At 36.0% G+C, this 23,038-nt stretch overlaps 2 protein-coding genes across 4 annotated transcripts; both read right to left on the reverse strand.

Annotated features, from left to right (window-relative positions):
• Nucleotides 1-6,230: 6,230 nt before the first annotated feature.
• Nucleotides 6,231-7,048, reverse strand: LOC121976212 (abscisic acid receptor PYL4-like). The gene has a single exon (XM_042528290.1). The coding sequence runs from the start codon at nt 6,986-6,988 to the stop codon at nt 6,329-6,331; it is 660 nt and encodes a 219-aa protein (XP_042384224.1). The 5' UTR covers nt 6,989-7,048; the 3' UTR covers nt 6,231-6,328.
• Nucleotides 7,049-13,230: 6,182 nt separating this feature from the next.
• Nucleotides 13,231-19,556, reverse strand: LOC121976213 (SNF2 domain-containing protein CLASSY 2-like). Of its 3 annotated transcripts, none has more exons than XM_042528291.1 (5): nt 19,323-19,556; nt 18,905-18,994; nt 16,763-18,294; nt 15,394-15,552; nt 13,231-15,301 (listed from the first exon to the last, which is right to left on the reverse strand). In XM_042528291.1, the coding sequence occupies exons 2-5, from the start codon at nt 18,945-18,947 to the stop codon at nt 13,385-13,387; spliced, it is 3,651 nt and encodes a 1,216-aa protein (XP_042384225.1). In that variant the 5' UTR covers nt 18,948-18,994; nt 19,323-19,556; the 3' UTR covers nt 13,231-13,384. The 3 variants fall into 3 exon arrangements, with proteins under 3 accessions (XP_042384225.1, XP_042384227.1, XP_042384226.1); XM_042528293.1 differs by having other exon boundaries at nt 18,905-19,012; XM_042528292.1 differs by having other exon boundaries at nt 19,221-19,556.
• Nucleotides 19,557-23,038: the final 3,482 nt, after the last annotated feature.

Consider the following 23,038-nt stretch of genomic DNA (forward strand, 5'->3'; position numbering starts at 1 on the left):
CTGCACTGTTGCTTATTTTCTGCGAAAGGGTTCTCTTTGCCTTTTTTTTATTAGATTTGACATGATAACTTGTATTCAATCTCTCAGATGCTTCAGGTTGTTCTTCATTATGCTTACTTTATTGAGCATTTCTGAGTAATTAAATTATCACTCATTTTTGGATACCATAGGGAGAAATATTATGTCTCATCAAATATACATCGCATCTCCCGACTGTAGCTTTGTGACTGCACACCTTCTCTATAGTCACACTATAAAGTTTACCCATCATCTTTGTCGTCCAAATAACCTAGGAAATTCATGTGTAAAGGATATATATCTATTAATTTACTTTAGGACTTGGTTTGATTATCTTGCATGCAATGTTGTGTTAGTATAAAATGTTTGTTATATAATTTTTTTACAGTGAAAATCATTTTTTGTAATTAATGAATACAGGGGGAAATATTTTCCCTCTTCTTTGATATCAACTCTTATTCACAAAGGAGGGCTTGTGGATGATCACAGAGGGTGGAGGGTAGGGTTCTCATTTGATGGTGGAGGGAATAGGTGGCCCTTGAGGTTGAGGGCAAAGAGCGAGGCAAAGCATGCATTTGATGGAGTGCAAAGAGCGAGGCAAAGCATGCATTTGATGGAGTGCAAAGAGGAGCTGGAGCTTGTGAATTATGATAAAGACGGGAAAGGAGGGAAGGGGTGAGGCTTCCTAGTTGAACATGGAGGTGGAGAGGATCTTACAATGATGGGGAAGGGATCATGGACAAGGATGAGGTAGAGGAAGATTGTGGCCCATGGGCAAGATTGTAAAGGGTTATGAATTTGCTGATGGTTGAGATCAAGACAACAATTTTGAGTGAATAAGATATACAGAGGATCTACTACTATTTTTCACTACCAAAAAAGCAATAAAATATGTATTTAAGATTCCGGCAGCAAGTAGTTTTGCTGATGGCTTATCAGTTGGTTAGATGTTGGCAGTGCTTCAAGAATTTGAATTTTTCATGAGTTTGGTTTTCATTCAGTCACTGGTTTCTTTCAGAATTCCAGTTCATGTTGTAGGCTTGCTGTTACTTGGAGTTATGGCCCTTGCCAGAATAATGTTAGGATGCTTTCTTCAGACAACTTCTTTGGCTGAGATACATCATTGAGATTACATGGGTGTTAGGAGGTGATTTCGATGCAACTATCTCTGATTCTGAGAAGCTGAATTGCATAGGTAGCAGAATAGGGACTAGGTTACTAAATGAATGAATTTTTTAAAACCAGTTAAGAATAGTGGTCTTCTTTGGGGATTTTTTTACTTGGTGCAGTGGTTACAGTGAACCCACCTTTGCTTGCTTGGATAGGTTTTGTTTTGTGTAAACCAAGCAGCTGATGAATGGTTTGCTGTATTTAAAACCCAAATCCTTGATAAGGGCCTCTTTCTGATGGTAAACCTATCAATATGTGGACAGAGTAAGATAAAGTCTGTTTCAATTTGAAAACAGATGGTTTCTTGTTTCTGAGTTTATGAATATTATGGCTCAGATTTGGCTAATGAACTGAATGATTGGTTGTGCTTCTGGAACTTGGAGAATTAAGACCAGTAGGCTAAGGAAAATAACTGAGGGCGTGGCAGGCAAGTATGGCGAAAGATGAGACGTATAACGAAGAATTGGTTATTACACGACCAGTTTGAGGATCCTAGTATTGTTTAACCTCTGACTAAGCAAGAATCCTTGGAGTAAAAAAATCCATTCTTACAGCACTTGATACATTAATGAAAGCCAAGGCTGTTCTGCCGGCTTCAAAGAGGCAAGCTTTAGAGAGGGAGATGTAAACACTTTTTATTTTCAGAAAATTCCACAAGGAAGAAGTAAACAAACTAGCATCCAGTTCATTCAAATGGGTGAACAGACCTTCACTGAAGAAGTTGATATTCTTGATAACATTCACTAAATACTTCAGAGGAATTCTTGGTGTGAAAGCAGGCAGATTCATTACAATTGATTATCAATAAAGAGGATGCCTCATTAACTGAGCTTTCTAAACCATTTTCAGCAACTGAAATTGTAGATGCTGTGAGACTTTTGGGCAGAATGATGACTCCTGGACCTGATGGGAACTCAGAATTTTTTTTCTTCAGCATGGAATGCTGTCAGGCTAGATGTGCTAAATATATTCAATGAATTCCAAGATGGTGTTCTGGATTTCTCAAGACTCTACTATGCTTACATTATTGTAATTTCAAAGAAGCCTGGTGCATTTCATGTTGGGGAATTTCTACTGATAGCCCTTGAAAACAGTATTGTAAAACTCATCTCTAAAGTCCTTGCCATCAGATTATAAGGCATAATAGGGAGTCCTTGCCATCAGATTATAAGGCATAATAGGGAACTTGATTTCTGAAATTCAATTTGCGTTTGTCAAAGGAAGGAATACTGGCGATGCTTATGTTTGTGCCACAGAATTGGTTTCATAAAAAGAAGAAACGAATAGACATGACCAAACTGGACTTTGAGAAGGCATTTGACAAAATTAATTAGACCTACCTTCTCACTATTCTCAAGTTCATTGGTTTCTCTCCTAGGTGGCTCCGGTGGATTGAACTTGTAATGGCTACTGGACAATTGGGTGTCCTGGTCCTTGTTTCACATGTGGATGGGGTTTACATCAACGTAACCCTATCTCGACTCTTATTATCATTTTCGCTAACCTCCTCAGTTTGAATTTTGTTGAGGCCAGGAAAGCAGGAGTTACTTTCTTGATTGTCAAAGTTAATGCTACAGAAATTCTCAACGCTAAATCATTCTAGCTTGCTTCTCACGCTTTAGTGGCATGAACAATAATTATGAGAAGTCCAACTCACCATTTTAGGACGACTAGGAATAGCTGAGCAGCTTTTAGCAAACATAATGGGCTGTATATTTCAGCAATTTCCTGAACTTGGGTTCCAGTTTGGGATATCTAATTCTAATCAATCCTACTGGAGAAGATTGATTCAGAAGATGGTTAGCAGATTGTGGATTTGAAAAAATCATTTCCTATCCCCAGGAGGATGTGTCAGTTTAATTAGCTCAGTGCATCCTACTGGAGAAGATTGATTCAGAAGATGGTTAGCAGATTGTGGATTTGAAAAAATCATTTCCTATCCCCAGGAGGATGTGTCAGTTTAATTAGCTCAGTGCTGACACTCATACTCCTCTATCCAGCCATTGTATACTTGTTACTGAAACGGGTCATCCATGAAATTGATAAATTGAGGAAACATTTCCCATGAAGTGTGGGGAAGCTGACACATTTAAAAGACACTCTTCTACAAGTTCATCTTCAGTAACGAGACCAAAGAGTTTTTGGGGCTTAGGTATCATTGAACTAGAAAGTTTCAGCTTGGCACTTCTTTGTGCCTGGTGCTGGAGGCTGTTATTAGATGTAAAGTATAACTGTCGTCAGTAAACTTTTATTGCCGTCTTCAGGTTCAGAATTGGGGATGGCTGTAGTATTAACTTCTGTTTGGTTAGATGACATAATGATCTTATCCTCCAAAACATTTCTAGAGCTACTTTATTCCAATTGTTCAAGACCAATCCATCAAATTTGTTGATTTGGATCTCTCTAAATCGGATCCAGGACTCAAACTTCTATGATTCAGTTGATTCTCAGCATCTTTTATCAGCAACACAATCTGTGGAATTCATCAGATTAGTAATGGGGACCAAAGATCTTATCAAATGGCAGTGGAATGATACTGGTCGATTCTCTCCGAAGTCTACATTTTCTTATCAGATTCTGGTTTATGCAGCCCTTATGTGAATACAATTTGAATTTTTTAGCACAAGATCAAAAATTTTAGTTGCCTTGTGTTCAATGATGTGAAAGAATGAATCATGCAATCACCATTTTCAGCAGTGGGATATTGCTGGTACTTAATTGGAGTGTCACTGGAACTGGGCACAACAATCGTATGTATTGGTTCTTTAGTGATGTCAGGCGACTGAATATCTCCTCCAGTCAGAAAATTATCATCACTATCTGCCATGTGTCGATTTCAACTCTTTGGTTGAAATAGTTGAGTTTTCAATAAAGAGAAACAAAAAACAGAACTTGGATCAGGCTAATTATGTCGTGGTCTAACAGAGCACCTTCTTCAATTCAAGGTGCACTACTTCTGGAGGGACTCGCTAAGTCTCTCTATTACTAGGCATAACATGAAGTCGTTAACAAGGTAGTTTTGCAGCTAGTGAAGTGATTGGAGATCCAATTCAGCAGTTGTTGAGCTCCTCTTAGCCTTTAACTTATCATGATGCTTGGATAGCAGGTATATTTTTCATTGTACTATCTCCACTTCTTTTCAACTAAACATGATATATGGATGGTCTTTTTTTTTTTTTTGATAATTTAAGAGTTTGGATTTTGCCCAACTTAACATTGGAGGTAGACGAACTTTTTCCTTATTCGTCTATCAGGTAAAATTGAAGTACAATTTGTGTTTATGCACACTTATAAACTAATCTCAAAATTCAAAAGGGGGTGCTGCTTTTTGATTTATTATCTAAAGGGTACACCATCCTATTTTTTGTATACTTTACTTTTTGCATCTGTCTTTATTTGTGACGCTATTTTAGAAGTTACAAGATCAAAGTTGACATGTAATTATAGTTACTTCACAGTATAACATAATGTTAACTGGTATTGACTAAAAATAATCTATGTTGTAATAATTATGATTCCTAATTGTTATAATATTATGTTGACTTGTGCTGATTAATATTGATCAGAGATGAAACGTTTCATATTATAAGAACTATGAATTCTAGTTGTTACAATTTAGTGCTATTAGTGTTGATTAGAGTCGAAATGCTGCTGTAATAAATTATTGACCGGTTTTAACTATAGATGAAGTGCTGGTATAATATAATTGATTAGTGTTAGATTAGAGCTAAAGTGTCTGGAACTATAATACAATCTTTTTACTATAGTGTAAGTGTATGGTAAACCCTTAGCTATTATAATCGTGTTAAAAATAATGATAATTTTGAAAAGTAATATATATATATAAAGGCGGAATGGAGTGTTTATTTGATAATAATAAAAAAAAGGAAGTCAATTCTCTTAATTTTTTTACCGTAAAATGTTAATCTCAAAGTCTCTTTTCCGACAATATCCATCAAATAAATAAAGCTAACAATAATACCCTCTTGTGGTGCCGGCATCTGATGGGCCCACCCCATCTCCCATTTTACTTTCTTGATGCTCACTTGCTAAATTTCTCACAAAACGAACAGAAATCAAGGCTGTGACACAGACATCATTAAATAGTCACCATGCAACTTGCAGCTCAACTTGCTCACCACCACAAATCCACAATCAATGTAAATTTATTTAGTTATCAGCAAGTGCCCAAATGAGAGAGCAGCCGAAGCAACAAGTGAGGGCCAAGAAAATGTTCAAAGAAAAACAAAATTAAAGGGACTACTACAACTTGCTGATGATTGTTGGCTGCAAGTTGCTTGTGTATCATCCTCACAACCTTGTTCAAGGGGTGGTGCTACGTACTTTTCTCATGCAACTTGCTTATATTATGCTAAGTCTTGTCAACTACTTATTTGAACATTTGATTCGGCCTGGTTCATTTACAGCCAAAATTAAAGGATTTGATGAGTCAATATAAAAAAATGCTGCCAAAATTCTCATTTTGGACATTTATTATTTATTTTATTAAATATATATGATTATTATTGTTATTGTTGTTGGTAGGGTATTGTTGAGTTTTACATCGTGTTTGGTAAGCTAAAAGGATTGGAGAGGGGATGATATTTGATTTTCTGATTGTGGAAAATGATGCTTTGGTCCAATTTTTTTTTTTTATTTCATTCTAATCAAAATTATTATAAAAAATATTATTATATCAAAATATTTTTTTATCGACTGATCAAAATTATTTTAGCTTGGTCAAAATTATTTTAAATTTTTTATAGCAGTTATTCATTAACAACTACAACACTGTATTAAAAGTTATAGAATTACCTATATATATTGTAGCAGTTAGTCGCTGATACAACTAAAAAAAATATGGTGGGATGAAAATGCTTATTTAACATTTTTATAAAAGGAGTTATCATTTGATGATTTATTTAAATGTGGTAGCTCTTTTATATTTTACCCGACTATATATAATAATCTTAAAATAAGGATAATTTTGAATGGAAAATATAAATAAAGAATACTTTTTGATGAAAACCCTAATAAGGGTGTCCTTTGATTTGTTTGCTTAATTAAGTTTGATATAACAAACAGAGGAAAGGGTAGAAAAACTACAGAAAGAAACAGAGGATATGAGAAATGCAGCCATTCATATTGGTATCTGATTACGTGGTTGCTCTCCCGCCATCGTCGGCGACGCACCGCTGCCGGCGAAGATCCTCGCCAACGACTGGAGGTTGCACTTGATGATGGTGTCGACAAACACCCTCGTCTCCTCCGCGGTGTTCCCAGGCGGAACGTCCACCACGTACGACTCCACCACCACCGTGCCGCCGCCGTGGCCGGCTTCGCGCGGGTGGAGGGTGGTCACGGAGCGGTAATTGGCGAGGCGGTGGATGCCGCCGACGACGCGGAAGCTGAGGATGTGGCGCTCGTCGTCGAGGATCTCGAGGCGCTCGGTGCTGGTGGCGGCTGGCAGGCCGGAGACGACGCGCACCTCGCGCAGGGTGCCGACGGAGCCGTCGCCCGCGACGACGCTGCAGCTCTTGACGAAGTGCTTGTACGTCTGCGGCCGGTCGAAGAGCCGGACCACAGACCACACCGCTGCCAGCGGCGCGGCGACGCACTGCATCATCGCCGAGCAGCACTGCTGTGGTCCCACGGAGTGGTCGTGGTGCCGCGCCACGGCCGCCGGCACACTGTGCCCCGTGCACCGATGAGGCAGCAGCGCCGCCCCGCAGTCGCCGCCTCCACTTTGGTGGTGGTGATGACGGTCCACACACGCGGCGGCCGCCGGAGCACAAGGCATTCCACCGGCGACTCCTAATCGATTAGTCTGGAAACAGAGTAGGAGAGAACGATGAACAAGCAATGGAATTGGGGAGGAAGTGGAGGTCAATTGTTTATATAAAAAAGATTTATTAGTAAAGAGTTAAAAAAAAATATAAGTTATAATCAAAAGAATGTTTCACTTTTAAAAAATATTAAAAAAACATTTAATATTTCAAAAACAATTTTTCATTTAAATTATTATAACAATTTTAATAAAAATTGTTGGCTGAAATAGCTTTGTTTAAAACTATTCCAACTTACATAATATTGGATAAAAATTAAAAGGGTGTCTTAAATTATGTAAATCATCAAAAAAAAAAAACCACATTAGGGTATCCTTAATTTTAGTATTTATTACAATGTATAGAGTAGCTGTTATAATGTTTAATACTATATTGTTATAGTAATATAGTAGTTGTTACAATAGTTTTAAATTGATTTTAACCAATTTAAAATGATTTTAATGGAATTTAAGTGATTTTAAATAAGTTGATAAAGTGTATAATAATTTTGATTAAAATCAAATAATTAGTTTTTTATATTATAGCAGCTATTAGTTACTATTATACCATTGTAGTTAGTTTTTTTATATTCTAAGTACTATTATATCAAAATATTTTTTTATCAACTTAGTCAAAATTATTAAACTTTATTAAAATTATTTTAAAATAGTTATAGTTACTATTACAATATTATATTTAAGTATTACTTGTTATAACGGCTAATACGATGATTGAGGTGGGCCTCTGAGTCAAGTCAAAGTTAATGAGGTTGGCTGACACGGTAGTCAAAGTCAAGAAAGGATCAATCTTTGAGGCCAGCACAGTTGATCATCATGGCTGAAATAGTTATAGTCACTATTACAATATTATATTTAAGTATTACTTGTTATAGCGGCTAATACGATGATTGAGGTGAGCCCTTGAGTCAAGTCAAAGTTAATGAGATTGGCTGACACGGTAGTCAAAGTCAAGAAAGGGTCAATCTTTAAGGCCAGCGCAGTTGATCATCATGGCTGAAATAGTTATAGTTACTATTACAATATTATATTTAAGTATTACTTGTTATAGTGGCTAATATGATAATTGAGGTGGGCCCTTGAGTCAAGTCAAAGTTAATGAGGCTGGCTGACACGGTAGTCAAAGTCAAGAAAGGGACAATCTTTGAGGCCAGCGAAGTTGATCATCATGACTGAAATAGTATAGTTACTATTACAATATTATATTTAAGTATTACTTGTTATAGCGGCTAATACGATGATTGAGATGGACCCTTGAGTCAAGTCAAAGTTAATGAGGTTGGCTGACACGGTAGTCAAAGTCAAGAAAGGGTCAATCTTTGAGGCCAGCGCAATTGATCATCATGGATGAAATAGTTATAGTTAGTATTACAATATTATATTTAAGTATTACTTGTTATAGCGGCTAATACGATGATTGAGATGGACCCTTGAGTCAAGTCAAAGTTAATGAGGTTGGCTGACACGGTAGTCAAAGTCAAGAAAGGGTCAATCTTTAAGGCCAGCGCAATTGATCATCATGGATGAAATAGTTATAGTTACTATTACAATATTACATTTAAGTATTACTTGTTATAGCGGCTAATACGATGATTGAGGTGGGCCCTTGAGTTAAGTCAAAGTTAATGAGGCTGGCTGACACGGTAGTCAAAGTCAAGAAAGGGTCAATCTTTGAGGCCAGCGCAGTTGATCATTATGGCTAAAATAGTTATAGTTTCTATTACAATATTATATTTAAGTATTACTTGTTATAACGACTAATACGATGATTGAGGTGGGCCCTTGAGTCAAGTCAAAGTTAATGAGGTTGGCTGACACGGTAGTCAAAGTCAAGAAAGGGTCAATCTTTGAGGCCAGCGCAGTTGATCATCATGGCTGAAAAGTTATTCAACTGGATCATTGGGTCGGTCGGATGCCAAGTCCATTAGGTTATTCAATCGGACTGGTCAGATAATGAATCCCTAAATATTGATGAATGATTCAAGGCGAATCAACACTCAACAGAGCTAAGACTTATTTGTCACTTGGATGTAGCACAGTTAACTAGCTGGGTCGAGTAGTCTAGCTGATTGGAGTCATATTCCAATCATATAGAATAGTCATCTGGTCTAATTGAACCTTTGGTTAAATGGGCAGAGTGAAAGGACGAGTTCCCTACAACACTCTATAATCCGGTTGACTGATCCTTATGAGTGATATTATCGACAGGATCACAAGGGGAACTCGATCAGCTGACCATGTAAGCATATGGTGGGCCTTTCAGTCGAATGACCTTATATTTCTTTTTGGGGTTTTGTGCTACGAAGGATAGAGAATATTCTCCTTGAAAGTTATACATTAGAAGCTTCCTCTCTATCAAACGCAGAGATTGTGGGTTTATTTTAGGAAAGGTGTCAGAGCATTTTTATGGTTTGTCCTTTTTTGGACATGCTTTGAGATTCATGCATAGACAAACAATAACTCTAAAAAAAGGGTTTCCATCTACATGCGGCTGTATGCAATGTTATGTAGTTTTACACATTCATAGGTACTGTTCATCTACTCGAATCGATCATTGACTTGAGCGTCGAAGGGCTTACGTCGGGGACCCCTTCCCTAGCAAGGTCACTAACGCTCCCTTTGACATGCAGAATCACTGAGAGTCATTTTTTCCTAAATCCGAGTATTTAAGTAGTCCACATCATAGCTACATTCTTAACTAACTATCTTCTCTCCTTTTGGACGAAATCAATGCTTAATCGTAAGTGTTATAATAATGTTGGAAATAAAGAACAACAAGTAGTTGTTATACATTGTAACAACTATTGAGAGTGACTGTTACAATAATACTGAAATAAAAGATATTTGCAAGATAAAATATATGATGGGATTAGGGTGAACAAAAATTCTATTTAACTGAACAAACTAACAGAATTGATTGAATTTTAAAATTCAATTCGTTTATTCATAATTTCATTTTTTCCCTAAAAAAAATTAATTAATTTAGTTTATTCGGTTTATGTTGAAGTTCAGTTTAAAATTTTCTTATTCAGTTAAATTGAATAAACTGAATAAATTGAATTTTTAAATCAAACTGAATTTTTAGAATATATTTTTTAAGATCGAAATCAAATTTTATTAAACAAAACTAAAGTTTTATATCTAATTAGAAAAATTTAATTAACTTGATTTTTTATTAAATTAATCAATATTTTATCAGTTTGATTTATTTAGTTATTTTAAAAATTGTATGTATTTATTTAATTTAAAATAAAATTGATTATGTTCTGTTTAATATTAACAGAATACTAACTCTAGATAGGATGGAGTGCCCTTTCAATTTTTTTTTAAGAATACTCTTATGATGATTTATATAATTTAGAGTGCCCTATTTATTTTTATCCAATAATCTTTTGACTAGTTTTAGTTAAATTGGACTAATTTAAATTAAAGTAAATAATTTTCATTAATATTTAAATAATTTTGACTAATATTAATAAAATTTTAATTATAATTATTTACTAATTTTGTACAGTTTTAGGTTGCCTTTTGTTTTTATGTTAAAGTAGGGCAGATAATTATATTAGAGAGAGACTTTTTGTTTTTCAGTAAAAAAAAATATATTTAAGCAATTTATTAAAATATCCAATTTTTAAAATGCATTTTATTTGAGAAGGTTATCATCAAAACCGACATAATAGTGCTGTCAATTAAATATAATAAAACATAAAAAATATATATAAACTCATCAATTAAATATAATTTTAAAAAACAATCCATACAATATTATACACACCCTTAATTTATATTATAAAAAATTATTTTCGCAATTAAGTTATATGATATCAATTTCACTGTTGTAACAAGTTCCTTTTCATAAATATTATAGAAAAATAAAAATTTTAAATATTGAAATTGTTATCAACAAATTAAATAAATAGTAAAAAAGAATAATTACTTAAATTCCGCCCATAAGATTTGAAATTTGAGAATATTGTCATAAAGTCTTAATCGAATTCAATTCTTTTATTTCTCTATATATACAATTGGATTGAATGGAGTTAAGCATATAAATCAAATCATAATTAATGATTGATTTGATTGGTCTGAATTTTATCTTTGCACCATAAGTTTTTAAAAGTGATTATAGTATTATATTTTTATGGACGAATTTTATGTTATTAAATATAATATCATGTAAAATTATGCTAGAGAACTCTAACACCGTTGAATTATTATTGATAATAAAGACAAATTTTATTATTTTAAAAGATAATTTTTTTTTATAGTTTCATTTCTTTTAGTTTTGATCAATTTGAACGAATCAATTTAACTAAGAAATCAAACTAAACTAATTTTTTGATTTGATAGATTTAAAATATTATTAATAGATGAGATAGTTGAATTCTAAGATTTTTACAAGTTGTGAGTGTATCTATGAAATAATTAGAAGCATGAATGGATCACATTCCAACCACGAACCGAGTAATCTCGATCTCTTTCAACTAAATTGGACTGACTTGAGTGCGAGATATATGGATGGAGAATATAAAAACATATAAAATTTAATTATAAAAATTCAAATTATTTTAATGTTTCTTAAAATTTTATATAAGATTTATTATCAAAGTGCCTCATTAAAAATAAAATATTATCTAAAATACCTCTTGAGTTTTAATTTTTTTTTGATAAGTAATTCTCGACGGTCAATATGGGGCTCATGGAAGTTTTCCATATGTCCTTGGAGTAAATCACGGAAACGCTGCAATAAATCATCAACAATGAATCTGTAAGACTGTAAGACTGTCTAACGCCGAATCTGTTAGCTTATGAAAATAAACTCCTAAATTTTTTCCACCCATGGGTATGTCAGCCCACGGCCATTTAGCCCAAATTTTTTTTTACTAAATTCAACGCAAGAATATGTCCCAAGATAGGATTGAAATAAATATCATTAACTTGATCATCTTAGACCAACTTTATTTGAAGCAAATCCAACATAACTCGGTGTTTTTCGGCTAGGCTCATGGACCGAACATGATCTACAAGTCGAGAACTGCACACCTAACAAGGGCCCACGAGCAAAATATTGCAAGTGCAGCCCTGTCACGATAAAGATCCTATTAGGAATAGGATCAAAATTCCACATGAAAAAAATTATAAATTTAAAAGACCAAAGATACATGGAACTTCTCAGATAGAGTTAAAAAATAAATTAACTTAGATTTAAAATAGATAATATCATATGAGAGTAACGATATGTGAATTCTTTTTATTAATAAATAGTATTACAATAATAGTCCAAATTGAATCATATAGATAGAACAGTTATCTTGAACAAAAGAAGTGGTGGGCCTTGAGGCTTCTAGAGAAATAAACACTAAAAGTCCAAATCAATAGTAATCAAATACTTAACAAAAATGGTTAAGGAGTGAACTCTAAACGGTGAAAAAATCTTAGAAGATTGAAATAGATTAATAGTGACCGGATATTTGAAGAGAGATTTGGAGCAGGTTAGTAATCGAATGGTTGAGGGGAGACTTTGAATAGATCAAGAGTGACCGGATATTTAAGGAAAGACTCGTATCATGAAAATAATAACAGTTATTCATTTAAGAGGAGAATGACTGAGAATACATTTAAAGTCTCATATTAAAAAATATATAAAAAAAATCATAAATTTAAAAGGTGAAAGATATCTATTGATATGAAATTTTAGATAACACATAAAAATAAATCCACTAAAACTTAAATATAAAATGAATAATATCATACTATTATAAAATATATACATTCTTTTGATCCTAAGATATCCGAATCATGTCGAGCACAGGCCAAACCATGTTAAATCATGACCATGAAAGTCTGACTGCCTCAATTGACACCCTAAATCCCAAATCCTAACAGTGGGACCTCTTATCCCTAGGGTCAAATCAGCCCCTCCCCCTTCACGTGCAGCTAAACCCCACTACTGCCAAACCCTACCTTGCCCATTTCTGTCCCCCAACCATCCCTTTCCTTGTGCAAGTAGATGCATGGCTCAGTACCATCTCTGAGCTGGGAATGACAACCAGAAAATCACACCAAAAAAACTGCATCATCTCATCAAATTAATTTCATGGCAGTGTTGATGATCCAGCTCAAAAGAATTTCCATTGAGAGGATATTCGGGAAAGACAAGCGAGTCATAGCTTGCTTTCCGGGAAGAAAAAACACCTTGATGAATTTCTAATACTTAGATTCCGATTTGAAAGCATATATTTGTGAATACCACTAGTTATTGATCATTCCTTCATGCCTATCAAGACAAAATGGCAAGTTTTGGAAGAGAAATAGGAGACTCACATTTACATTTGTGGCAAAAGATTTTGGGATCTAGTCAGGTCTCAGGATTATCTGCAAGGATTTGCTCTCATCTTCCTCCACCATCTCGTGCAGGAGTTCGTCGTCGATATGTTCTACTTGTTTGGAAGAAGAAAACTCAATATACCGCCCGAGAAAAATCATCTTTGACATCCAAGCCTTGCGTGCGTTGCTCCGGGACTTGCTTTCTTCCCATGTTCCTGATGCTAGTAACAGGTAGACGTAGACTACTTTATCCTGTCCTGGTCTGAATGCACGAGCAATTGCTTGCCTGGTCTTCGAGTGGTTCCACTCCGAGTCCAACATGACCAATCTAGATGCCGCTGTCAAGCTAATGCCTTCGGCACAAGCTGTTGTGGATGCGAGCAACACCTTGCATTTGCCATCAGTGTCGCCATTGAACTGGTCCATGATTCTTGCACGGACAGGCAGCTCTTGATCACCTTGAAGAACCAAAACTTCTTCTCCTTTGTTCCACCCAAAGACAAGCTTAAACATATCGACGAGAAAGTGCAGCGGAGAGATATTGTGACAGAAAACCAAAACTTTCTCACCCCTTCTATTGGATTTGTGGACAAGATCAATTAAGAACTTTGTTTTAGAACCAATCCCCAAATGTTCTCTGCAGTTTTTGATGATTTCCAACTCCTCAGCATTGAAATAAGTTGACACACAATTTACTGTTGTTACCAGCCACGGATGAATAGTACAAACTGTAATCAATAACTCCACTTCGATAGGGTATCTTTTGTGTGTTATTGATTTTTGTAACTTCACCAACATTTTCTGCTGAAGATCTGTCGATGCCAACATGATAGTGTAAATTTCCAGACCAGGGAGTGTCCCTAATATCTCATTTCCATAAACATCGACAAACCTGCCTGTCATTTTATTCAATAGTTCAAACCCCTGCTTCCTGTCATGCTCTTGGCTTGATTCGATACTTTGTCCAATCTTTTCCACAAAAAGCTTCCTTGCTAGTCTCTCTTTACGATGTTTTTTCTTCTCTCGGTTTAGCTTTCTTCTATGTGGATCCAAGTCCAACTCACTGACAACCTCATCAACAAAGCTCGGTCTGGCCAAAGCTAAGGTATTGAAATATTCTTCAAAGTTGTTCTGAAAAACAGTTCCTGATAGAAGAATTCTATTTTCTGTCTTAACTTCCATCAAGAGCTTTCTTAGCTTCGAATTGGTGCTTCTTGGATTATGACCCTCATCGAGAATCAAAATCCCGGGACTTTTTAGCAGAACTTCTGCCATGAACCTAACATACTCATGTTTTGAGTCTTGCTTTGCTAAGGAGAAGAAGGAAGAGTAGTTCATCATCAGAATGCTTGGGTTTTCATGCCACTGTCTTAACTTTTCGAGCATATCCATTATTTTCATCATCTTCCTATTCGGCGTTCTAGTCCTCAGAGACAGAAGCTTAGATCTGTAAAATAGAATTTCTTTCTCATAGCTTCTGTCCCTTTGAATCAGATGAACAGGGACCGGTATCCTCCATTTCTGAAATTCCTTGCGCCAGGTATGAATGGCAGACTTCGGGGCAAGCACCAAGGGCCGACTTCTAGGAAATAGTCTCAAAAAGCTGACAATGAATGCGATTATAAGCAATGTTTTTCCTGACCCGGGAGAGTGTGAGATCACACAACCACCAGTTTTCTCCGGCAATTGCAACATTTCTGAAGGAACCAAAGACCCGGCAGCATTCCTCCAAATAAATTCAAATGCTTTCTTTTGATGAAGATGTAATTTTGACTGGAGATCATCTATTAAAGACCATACATTCTCACAAGTTTCTGACAGCGAATTTTCTCTCAAGGAAATGGGATCTCTAGTGGAGTTCCAATCCATATCTAATTTTTCGACCCAGTCAAGCTTTTGAGCATCAAATTTCTCTTTAAATGAAACCCAATCATTACATTTCAACTGTAGGAAATAAATATGAAACATGTTAATCTTTGAGAACAAATTCTGCTCAAACCAGAAAGAAAAAAGGAAGTTTGTACTTGGATGCTTACAAATGATTGGAAAACATATTTCCTTTCTGTGCATACTAGGTGGCATAATCGGCATGTCAGTCCTATCTCCTCATCCAGCTTGAAATCATGCTGACATTTTTCCTCACCATCTTCTACTGAATCGAGAGCATCTTTACAAGGGGATTCCATGTCCATAGCCTGCCACATAGCTTTAACTTTTACAATGCAAGTTGATATCCTCAATTTCACAGGACTGATAACATATAACAGAAACAAGGAAATGGTGCTAAAGATATTTATCGATTATAGTTTCATGCACATGCCAAGCTTTCAGTCAGATACTAGAACTCTTCATTAAACTCAAAGCTTGAATTGTGGATAGAAACAAAAAGATTTAAGTTGAGAAATAAAATTCAAAGAAATATAGTGCTAACAAGAGTACAACTGAAACAACCACAGATCAAATTTTTTAAGTTCTACTTATCTTAAATCCATTATTCACCAAGAAGGTTGAGTGATTTTTTTTTTTTTAAAGGAACTTCTAGAGTCTTGCATGATCACTGTGTGCCCCCTAAGCCTAAATTATATTTATAAAATGTGGTACAATCCATAATACTTTATGTATCAATGAATTGGAATAATGTCATTCAGATGAGAATGCCATCGTAAATATGAGTTAACAAAAAAGATAAATAAAACATATTATTATCAGAGAGTAACAAGGAGTAACTTCATTTTAAAATGAGAGAAAGCAAGTTGAGATGTTATGGACATGCTCAAACACGGCTAATAGAACCTATGGTTAGATAAGTTGAATGGATTCAAGAGGGTATGCAGTTTGAGAGAGATGGAACTTTAGCTATATTGAAATTATTTAAGAGATTTAAATATTCTGAATAAAAAGTAGGCTCAGCTATAAAACAATAGAGGAATAGGATCCATAAAACCAACCATATAAAAGGACCTTTATTCCAATCAGACAACCTCACCTTCAATTAGAGACGAGAAGGCTAACACACACATGACTACATAGAAAAGGAGGTATTTGAAACAACATTCATCCATGTCAAATGCTCATTCCCTACATTAGTAAGAAAGGACTTTCACACAAACATATAATCTAACAACTGTTTAACTAAAATGGTTCCCCATATTGCAGAACTCTCAATTTCCTGGACAATTAAAATGTATGTCATTGTCATCTGGCAAGTTGATTTAAAAAAAATGATGAATGTTAAAAATATTTTTCAAGAAACTATACTTTTATTTGCAAAGGCTCCATACCCTTGGACAAGCCATATCTTTTAAAAATGTTAGTATCACTTCTAAATTTGTTAAGGGGACACAGATGCCGTTTTGCAAAAGGTATCATATAAAAACAAATTCAACTTCTCATAATTGGCTATACCTGCTTCTGATCAGTAAGTGCAATTGTTGTCAGACAATGATCCATTTCTTTCCACAAATCTTCATGCTCATCTTTCTCCACAGGAGCATTGGCCAATGGTGTCCAGTTAAAATCTTCATCTTCATTAAAAGCTGTTGGCTGATTTGCTTCTTCTCTCACAATTGACTCAAACTGACCCTCAATTTGCCTTCTAATGTTTCCCATGCACTTCTCCATTGCGTCTTTGCATTCAGTTGGATTTGTTGCTTTCTTACAGTTCACTCTTTCCTTGTATAAACATGGCACAATATGGTCAATATCATCTATATTTGCTGTTTTCTTACTGCTCTCTGATTTCTTGAATATACGTGGCATCATATGGCCAATTTCATCTGAATTTAAGATCTTACTTTGGGGTCGACCTCTTTTGTGAAAACCTATCAGTTTCACTTCGCTCACAATAGAAGAATGTTGTGAGTCTAGCATTGTTGTTTTTTCTTCCGATGATTTATTTTCTCTCAATACCACAGAAGCTGGATCTTCATCCATCAAATATTCAAATGTGAAAGGAATATATGGTTGTATCTCACCTTTATTCATGTCTTGCAGCACAATCTTCTTAGCTGGGCGGTTAAAATTTGGTGACGAATAGCTACTAAAACGATCCGGAGCAGTTTTTAGACGTTTTGAATGCCTCAGACTTGATTTTTGATACAAAATCTCAACTTCTGAGTCACTTCCCTCATCATCCTTAAAGGATTCAACCCCTGATAGAGGCATTTTCTCAGAAGCCTTTTTAGGAGGCACTTCCTCAGAAGCTTCCATGAGAAGTGTTACAATTTTAGGTCGCAGTATCTTGTTGGATATCTGGAAGTGCAAAGCCTTTATTCTCTTTTGGGAAGTTGGATGAGTTGTGTCAATGTCACCTTCTGGCTGCTTATTATTTAGATCAGATGAATCTTCTTGCATTTTCTGGATGAAATATACTAAATTTTCTTTCACCGACTTCAAATCAAAGCTCATTCCTTTTAGAGTAGATAACACAAGCATCCATGCAACCTCAGAGGAAACTGTATCATTGAGCAACTTACTTTTATTATTTGAGACACAGTCTACAGTCGAGTTCCACTTGTAACATCCATCTCCCCAAGGTTCACTTTGGACCTTCTGAAGTATGGAAATATTCTCAATAGGAACCACTTCGGCCCATCTATTATTAGTGTCATTCTTCTCACTTGTAGTTTTATTTGTAAAAAACATGACATTAAATAAACAGGTGCAGTAATCATCATGAGGGGTTTTCTTGATTGTGATGATTTTAGCATCATGCCACAATGACACCTGACCTGAAAGCGCACACACATCAGTACCAGGCTTCAAAAGGTGGATGCAATCACCTGAGCTTGCTTTCCGAGATCGCATGCGTAAACAATCACCATCTACTTTATCCAAAACCATGGAACCATTGTAGTTTATCTTTGCAAAAGTGCTTCCATTCTTGATGCTAATATGATCCACTCCGTGCCAAGATCCATTATAAAGTGCTTCAAAGGCTGAAAATTGACATCGAGTTGTCTTTGTGAGTCTAACTAAAAGCAATAAAAGAATTTTCTAGAAGATTGAAAAAACAAATGCAATTAATTATTTGGTAAGCTCAACAAGACTAAAATTTTAAATTCTTGATAAGTGTCAGCTCTGCACTATGATAAGGTTGTTTATCTGGTGAAATATCATGAGGTTGCTTTACCAATGCGATATAGTTTTTTTTAAGCACAAAAGTGGCAATTTTTGCATGAAGAGTTGCTTTCCTAAAATTTCATGTTAGTTAAAGCTTTCTAGACTAGGATAATTCTTCAGAAGATTGGAACATCAATGTCCGGAGGAATATCTTTAACATTCTTTCCACACTTAAGTATCCCTATTGGGACTACTCATTTTAAAGATAAGAGTTAAGTCTATTGATCAGGAGTGAAAAGGATGAGTTTGAAGTGTTCCACATGATGCTACTACATCTGTGTTCGACCAAAAAAAAAAAAAAATCTGGTGATTAATATCAATTTACTAAGAAAAGAAACAAAATTCTGCATCTTTAATAGAGATTAACCACCAAAAATTGTAGATTTTTATATTCATTTGCAGAGCCATGAAATATGCTATGCTTACGAGTTCCATCTATCGGATGGTTGCAGATATGCCTTTTCCACATTATCCTTCAGTGACCAAGCTTTAAGTTCACCACCTCGAAAAAAGCGCCTAAGGAAGAAGGAAAATCTGTCAAGGAAAAAATCGATAATCAACAATATCAACAATATCTGTGAATTTGGAACTTATGCAAAAAGTACAAAGTCAAGGTCATAAAACCCAATCTTGGCTTCTTAATCAAATTATTTCCCAATAGGATCATTCTTCAAAACCCCCAAAACTTATAGCTTCTAAAAAGATAACGCCTTTGTTCGATGCAACAAGCATGCAAGCATACCAACAAAATCAAGCATCCGCAACTCCTAAATTACTGAAACAGGGTGCATCAAGCAGGACAACGTGAGGATGAAACCAAGAAGTTGGGAAGCAATGGACGAACTTTTTCAGTTGCGGGAAACTATTTGCCGCAGAAATTAATGGAAGGGGCGGACGCTTCTCTCGATAAGATCAACGCGAGGGTTTGCGGGATTATCTACTCTCGATTTCAATCACAGTCCGGCACATTGCGGCGCTTGGTAGGGTGGGAGCGAGGTGACGCCGCAGCCGCTGCAGTCGCCGCCGGCGAGGAAGAGGGAGGGATTCCGGGAGGCGGAGGAGGGTGATTGCGGACCCGGTCGATGATCTTTGTTCTCGAGAAGACTCTTTATAGGACTACACGCTTTCCGCACGTTAATATGACACGAGAATTACTTACCAACAATCTTTAACCAAACGACATGCGCCACGTGGGTAATATTAGGCGGCCGCGTAGAGTTCGCAAGTGAGTATTAATCGCACGCGTCTTTTTTGTAAGATGTGGCCGACCAAGTCGAGCTATTTGTGCCGTGGAACCCAACCAAAACCCTAATGGAGGAAGCGGGACGCAAACTCGGCCGTGGTAGCGTCTGGCCTTCTGCTGCGGCGGATCATTAGAGAACTCCGCGCTTTCCTTGTTCCACTCTGCGGCCTCTTGTCGTCATTCGCCTCGGCGACTTCAAGCCCCGGCCTCTCGATCTGGCGCCGCGGAAGAAGGAGATGGGGAAAGAAGGGAACTTTTTGGTCCATCAGTTAAGCAGCTCGCTTCTTCTTGGCCACGCCTTGACCAGTTCTTGAAATAGCATGTCGCTCGGCTTCTGAGAACGGATATCTGCGCCGGTGCTTGCCGAATTCCAGCGCCAGGACCATGCGTTTCGCTCCATGAAGGTGAGGCATTTTTAGTTAGTCCTTTTTCTGTTTAGATGATTGTTGTATTGTTGTATCGAGTTGAATTTTATGCTTCTGGCACAAAAGTGAGATGAAATTAAAAGCTCAATCATACAGAAAAAAAAATGTAGGCTTTTGCTATGCTTTATGCTTTATGATATATGATGGTGGATGCTAGGTTTTGTAGATTTCACCAGTTTGCCAAGGATGAACCATCACCTCCATTGGAACCGGCAAAAAAACATGACGACCAAGTGAACTAGAGTAGTCCACACCAGTGATCAATAAGGGCAGGCCGAAGTTCTGGTCAATGTGGGCTCCTAGGGAAGGGTCTAACCACATTAGGTTAATTGTACGCAATCTTACCTTGTAAGTTTGCAAGAAGCTATTTCCGCGATTCAAACCTGTGATCTCAACGTCACGTGGTAGCAACTTTATTGTTACACCAAAGCTCCCCTTCTACCAATGATCAATAAGAAGAGGGAAAAAAAATGTAAAGGTGAGAGAAGGGTAATTTTTATGGAGGGGGGTCACCTGTCTTTGTAGTTGTTCCCATTCTAAAGGTGGTGAGCAAGGTCCTCTGGCCATCTGCTACCCTTCTGCTCCGTTCAAATCATGGGTTAAGAATATTATGGACTAATTGTTGGATGGCTTGAGATTATGGCTTAGAGTCGATGTTCTAGGGGATCTGAGTTACATGCTTTTGTTGTAGGGTTGCTGCTGCTCTAATAACACTGCATTCTTGATGCTGTTTCTAGTTCAGATGTTAATGGTGTCAGGCATGTATCTTATCCATGATCCAGGTATTCTTGGTCAGAATTGTATACTAAGTTTTACTGATCCTTGGGAATCAGATTGGACTTTTCGCCTTAAGACTTCTTCCCTTCTTGAGTTCACTCGTGAAGTAAAGGCGTGTGTGCTAACCTAGCTCCACTGATCCTCCTTGTTCGCATTCAAGTTATTCTTTGTTGAAATTCTTCCTTTACTTTTGGGCTTTACTTGAATGCTCCACTAGGCATATTTGTCCTTCATGCTCAATGTATTTATAATCAGAATTCTACAAGAAGAGATGATGCCCTAAGGGGCTTATGTTGGGTTTTTTTTTTTTCCTCCAGTTTATTGCTTACCAACCTGAGTTCATAGATTGAGATAGTAGTATGTAGAGTTCACCGGAGTGGGAAACAAGTGTCCCCTTAAATCCTTTTGTTGACAAGAAATACATTTTTTCCATGCTTAGATTGAAATGGTGCCCTCGCTTGTTGCAATTGCAGAGAAATGACCAATGATGATCACTTGGGTTGCTCACCTCCCACCATTATAGGAAAATTACCCTTGCGAGCTGTTTCATTTTCTCCTTCAGTAATGGTGCTATTACTAGATGAGTAATCAGCTGTGAGCATTCGTTGTTTGCATCCAACACTCCATTCCTGGGAGAGGGTGATAGGAGGTTGCGATAAAGGGTGCCATTTCAGTGGGAGTATATGAATGCTTCCCTATCAGCTACTCTGGATTTCAGGGTTGTGGGAAAGACCGTCATCAACCTTAGTGAAGGGCATGTTAGTTGGGATCATAAGGGTGGACTCCTATCTCTGATAGCATCAACAGGCTTTTTGCTATCGTTCTACGTTGTTCATCGAATTAGAGAGCTTTATGTTTGAGATGGATCCTATTGCAATGCCATCAAACCATTCTCTTAATCTAAAGTATTTTGAGAGTGATTGAACTAACCAAGCTTGTCTTTGATTAATGCTGAAAAAAGCAGAGTGCTTGTCAATGGAAGGGTTGATATTAAGTCAAAGTTATTCTTGAATGGCTTGACTGACTTTTCTCCCCTTATATTCAATTAGGACAAGGTGGATTTATTGGTTATCCATAAAAACAAAGAGATCAATCCTCCTTTGAATGGACTAAGTTATGTCTCATTAATCCAGAATACTTGATAGGACTGAAATATGATTTGTGTGTTTTCCCTTAATTTTTCTTATTTATAGATTAGCCTTGGTGCAACTAGGGGTATAAATGAACCAAGCCGTTCATAAACTATTCGAAACTCAATTCGATAAAAGTTCGTTTGAGTTCGTTTAATGAGGCTTATTAAGATAAACAAATCAAGTTCAAACTTCATAATATTCGGTTCGTTAGTTCGTGAATGTGTTCATTAAGTTTATGAATCAACTTTTAAATAAAAAAAATAGTTTTGATATTGAATTTATAGATTTTACACTCTATTTATGAAACATATATATTAAATTTATTTATTAGAATAAAATTATAAATTTTAATAAAATATTATATATTTTTTAAAATATATAATTTAATTTTTAATAAATATTTAAATTTATAATTTATATTTATTAAATTTATTTAGGCTCGATAAAAGCTCAAATAAGTTTGTAAGTTATGAATATATTTGTTAAATAAAGTTCGAACTCAGTTCGAGTATAAATGAGCTAAATTTAAATATTCAAGAGTTCGACTCAGTTCGACTTAATTATACCTCTAGGTGTAATTGGAAAGTTATTGTTATATTTCTAGTTATAGATTTGAGTCTGTAAAACAAAGAAAAAATTATATATAATAGAGTCAATATAATCCTATTCTTATTAGATTCTTTTTATACTCTATATGTAATTATTTCTCTTAAATTTGATTTGGGCTCCGGTGACGATACCTCCAAAAGGCGGCAACAAATTGACTCCTTTCCTGGCGGCGTATTCGACATGGAATGCCCTGTGAACTTCAAATGTGATAATTCTTCCTGAAACCAAGATCGGCGGCGAGATTGACTTAGCCGCCGGCTCCGTCGCCATAAAGAACAGATCAAATAATGCAATAATAGCAAAAGAAAATCACTAGTCGTGGCGGAGAGAAGCTTAACGGGAACAAGGCAAAAGAAAATCACTAGTCGTGGCG

This window comes from Zingiber officinale, chromosome 4B, assembly GCF_018446385.1.
Source record: "Zingiber officinale cultivar Zhangliang chromosome 4B, Zo_v1.1, whole genome shotgun sequence".
Lineage (NCBI taxonomy): Eukaryota > Viridiplantae > Streptophyta > Magnoliopsida > Zingiberales > Zingiberaceae > Zingiber > Zingiber officinale.